The sequence below is a fragment of the Trametes versicolor genome, assembly GCF_000271585.1.
Source record: "Trametes versicolor FP-101664 SS1 unplaced genomic scaffold TRAVEscaffold_11, whole genome shotgun sequence".
NCBI classification, from domain to species: domain Eukaryota; kingdom Fungi; phylum Basidiomycota; class Agaricomycetes; order Polyporales; family Polyporaceae; genus Trametes; species Trametes versicolor.
Window position 1 is genome coordinate 1,807,067 of NW_007360331.1, and position 4,477 is coordinate 1,811,543.

Here is a 4,477-nt window from a genome sequence, read left to right on the forward strand (position 1 = left end):
ATGTCTCAAGCTGGAGCTACGACACCCGAGATCATCGCACGAGCTCATAAATCTAGAGTAGCCAGATGGCGCGCTGCCGATGTCTTCATCTGGTATCGAGACAGGGATTTCGGTGATGAAGTCGTTGCATGTAAGCCCCCCGGTTCTTACCAAAGTCCCGCATGCATCGTGCCCTTGCCTTGCTAAACTAATATACCTTGACAGGCTTCAACTCCTCCGTCACTGGGCCTCTGACGGTCAATACCCTGATTCGCTGGTTCACCATTCTCAAACCCTGGGACGTCGAGATGGGGTTTACACCGGTGAAGTTGGAGTGTCCGAAGTACCTCAGGTATACCTTCAGGCCATCCACCGATGTTCCGTTGGAGAATTCGGCAGTGCTTGAGGGCGGAGACTATGCCCTCCACCCCATCCGTGAGTTGCATCGTCGCAAGAGTACCAGGTTGATGCGGATATTTATGCGGGTCTGAACACGTATAGATGAAGGAGTCGGAGCAGAAGGCCCAAAACCCCCTTTTGTAGACCGCAGCTATGTCCCTTCGCATGCGGGCGCATTCAGACAGACAACGAGGGGCCTCACAGCTGACGCTCTGCAGTCACACTCGGCCGAGGCAAGTATTATCCTCTCATATCACGGCCTTTTTTGAAACGTACTTCTACAGTGGATTCCTCCCGCTTCTGCGCGGGAGGAGGTCATGCGTCGTTATCCGAACGGATGTCCGTTCACTGGATCGGCTTGGGATCACGAACATGTGGATGCGCGCTGGATCTACCCTCCGCCATTGCGAGGCCAGGCAATGATTCCCTTCTTGTTTTATACTTCTCGCACCTTGTGACTTATGCTCTATCAGATGTGCGGCCCACTCGCAAGGCAGTGGGATGACGAGGACGAGCCCCCGGAAATGGAAGTGATTGTAAACATCATACCCATGCATGCGGACGTGTATGAGCTGTGGATGAAAAACATGCTCAGCGTCGACGTCGAGGTGAGTCGGTGCCCATGACGCAGCCTTTAGCGAGGCCGCGAGCTCATGGAGATTGTCTAGGACGGAAACCGAATCGTCGCCTTCCATCCCTCCGTCCGCAAACGCATCAATCTGTCCGCCGCACTCACAGCTGGTCCGGACACCGAGCGCGACATATTCCTTCGCGAGCATTTTCACTACTCGCTTATCATACAGCTGACAGGGGGGAATGTCACCGAAGACTTCCGCCTGATTGACGTGCACAACTTCATCGAAAACGTCAAAATCGGTCAGGACGGACAGCCGATGGACCTGGAGGAGGCAAAATGGAAGACCCTCATTGGTGCGGTGGTGCGAGAGGAGATACAGGCCAGGCCCCGACCGCCTACCAAGGCCGACTCCGATGACGATGGGTACGACGAACTAGACGAGATTGACGAGCACAGCGAAGATGACTGAGGCACACACGACGAGAGCGAAGACGAAGGTGGAAGTGACTACGACCAAGAGCCTAGTGACGTCCACACGCAGATCCTCGACTCCCGCCTCACGCGTACACCGCTTCTATCCATATTCATCGTCTCTGCCCGCTCGCATCCTCACTCATTCAAATGCCTCACTCTCTCATTTAGCCGCCTAGTCTATCTCAATATGTCATCCGCATCCTTCTGCGTCCTGTTTCTATTCAAAGACTTCGCATATTGCCCTGCTCGTGCGCTATCGATCTGCCCTGCCAGCCTGAGGTTACAATAAGTATGTGCAAACTCGTTTTGGCAAGGTAACGAGCTTCGGTCTGCTCAACAGGCACGCGCTGACGCTTTTAAGGGACGGGAGAAGCCACCTAGTGATCTAATATCCGGCTGTGTTGGTTGAGTGGGCGTACATTTCCGTTTGCCTATCGAGGAGCGACAACTCAAGCCCGGCGTCATGACAGTGTCTTCTGCCTTGAGTACGTGCTCAGAGGGTGTGTCTCACGCGACTGTCGCTTCCTAAGCGAGACGTGCTGTCCATGCGCATGAGGCCTGAGGCGTGGTACCACACACGTGTGCTTAACTCGTGTCACAGTTCGGACCTCGTCCATCGTCAATGTGCATCCGAAACTACAAGATCCTCCCCACGCCTCCTACGTGCACGACTGCAGACATCTTCTTTCCAGTGTCATTGGTGTCTTTCCTCGACATTATGCGACAAGTCACTGCCACAGACCATCTATTCCCCGAATTTGCGCATCAATCCAGACGGGCCCTATCCCGTAACGCCAATGTCTTCATCTGGTGGCGATCAATTCGAGTCAAGGACGTGATAATGGCATGTAAGCCAGATCGTTAAGATTCTATACAGAGTATTCTCGTAGCTGACCTGCGAGTTTCCGATAGGCTTCAATGACGAAGCTGTCGCTCCTCTGCCAACGGCCCCGACCTTGATCCGCTGGTTTGAGATGCTCACTTACTGGCGCCATCCGCTGGCAATAACGCCGGTTGAGCGGCTGAACTACGTGGACTGTCTCCTGTTCAAGTGTAAACTGCCTGACGATCAACATCCGCTCGACCACTCAACAGTGCTCACGCGTGGTGACTACGCTTGCTGCTACACCGGTCCCACAGGCAGTGAGTTATCTCGGCACAAAAGCATGACAACTAGACACTTACACAGCTTTGGATGTGTGTAGTGATTTCTGGCGTGATTGCTACTTCTTCCCAAACTTTCACCACCGACTGCTATTGTCTTCCTGGAACGCTCCAGTTCGTACTAGAAAACCACGCCGCTTTGGAAGAACAGACCTCTCAGCCCAATGCCGAAAGTTTAGGCCTCGACCTGGAGTCCCCGGACTCGATTGTGTGTGTTGTGAGTGCCTCGCCCACTTACTGAAAATTTGATCGCTCCTAAAACGAAACACTACCACAGAACGCCATCTCCCCCGAGCTCCGTAACATAACTTGCGAGAAATTTGGCCGCAAGTGCATTTTCACCGGATCAACGGGCGACACGGGCGACCGTCGTGTGGGAGCTCACTGGATCTACCCTCCCGCGGCGTACAGCAGAGCGAGTGTTCTTCCATCGGAGCTAGCTATTGGTAGTACCATACTGACGGACAAAATGTGTTAGATGGTCGGGCATGTTGGCGTATACCGAGACATGGGTGCAATGGATTTTGACGCAGAAAATATGCAAATCTCTTCGAACTTGATCACCATGCGCGCAGACGTCCACAGGCTTTGGCTAGCGAACGCGATCAGCGTCGACGTTGACGTGAGTATCGGCCATGAATCCTCGTCATATCTCCTCCGCTCATTGCAACCACCTGTATCAGGACGGATACCGAGTCATTGTCTTCGATAAGACTGCTCACGCTGTGACGTTTGCCGCTACGCTCGACCTCGCCGAAGAAGACCGCTTCCGTGATGACTGCTTCCGCGAGCATTTCCGCTACACGCTGGCCATACACATTGTAGGCGGGCACCTCATCCCCTATGACGTTTGCCATGGAGATGTCGATCAGTTCCTCGACGAGGTCAAATACGCCGCGGATGGGGTCACTCCGAGACCTAAAGACCTCGAGCGCAAGAAATGGAGGACCCGCATTGGAAAGCTGGCGCTGCAGCACATCCAGACCGTGAATCCTGCCATGACGCTCGAACTTCCTGAGCATTTCATCAAGGGCGGTAGCTTGGAGGACGATGACACGGACGAGAGTGCGGATGACGAGGAAGAGGATATTGTGACGACGGAGGACGAGTGCGATTAGGCAGTCGCACAACGAGACCGAGCATCCGTGTATCGTCACTCAGCCGCTCCCCGAACAGGGATATGGGTACTTGATAATCTGGCACTTTTGCATGATAGGAGTCGGTCGCGTACCATTCGCATTGTGAGACGCGCGCCTGGCACATGTTATAAAAATTCAGTCCGTCGTTTACGTGAAGCCATGGGCGCCATCGAAACCGCTACGCACTCCCCCGTCTGCCTCTCACGCCGTCACCGTGCAAGACTGCAGATATTTTCTTTCCGGTATCATCAGTGTCATTCCTCAACATCATGCAACAAAGCACTATCACCGACCAACCATCTCCCAAATTCGCTCATCAGTCCAGGCTAGCCCTATCCCGTCACTGTGGGAAGGATCCACATTTATTAGAGGTGTTGGGCACAGCTATGATGGAACGACCGAAAGAGGTGTTCCGGACATTTTTGGGCGGTGTCGCGAATAAATGTGCAGAACACCTCATGTGTGCATGTTTCAGTGTTTTGCACACCTGCTCCCAGCGTGTACAACAGCTTCTATAACAATTTTTATAGGTGTTTTGGACACTATTGGGTGAGGTGTTCCGAACGACGGTCCAAGGTGTTCCCAACCGACGAAATCAATGTAAACTACAGTGCATTGACATGTTTAAAACACTCGCCGAAAGTGTCGTGCACGCTGCCGATGGATCACGCCCGAATATATTTGCGAATAAAATTTATTATGCTACATTTACATACGGACCTCGCAAGCTGTCGGAGAAACGCCA

At 53.1% G+C, this 4,477-nt stretch overlaps 2 protein-coding genes across 2 annotated transcripts; both read left to right on the forward strand.

Annotated features, from left to right (window-relative positions):
• On the forward strand, nt 1-1,567 carry TRAVEDRAFT_74452 (uncharacterized protein; the record flags this gene model as incomplete). The annotated part of the gene is made up of 4 exons (XM_008044977.1): nt 1-130; nt 205-377; nt 852-986; nt 1,047-1,567. The coding sequence occupies 4 exons, from the start codon at nt 1-3 to the stop codon at nt 1,422-1,424; spliced, it is 816 nt and encodes a 271-aa protein (XP_008043168.1). The 3' UTR covers nt 1,425-1,567.
• Nucleotides 1,568-2,051: 484 nt separating this feature from the next.
• TRAVEDRAFT_52061 (uncharacterized protein) lies at nt 2,052-3,711 on the forward strand (the record flags this gene model as incomplete). The annotated part of the gene is made up of 6 exons (XM_008044621.1): nt 2,052-2,277; nt 2,342-2,572; nt 2,635-2,810; nt 2,871-3,014; nt 3,072-3,215; nt 3,277-3,711. 6 exons carry the CDS (start codon nt 2,052-2,054, stop codon nt 3,709-3,711), a joined length of 1,356 nt encoding a protein of 451 aa, XP_008042812.1.
• Between the last annotated feature and the right edge of the window lie 766 nt (nt 3,712-4,477).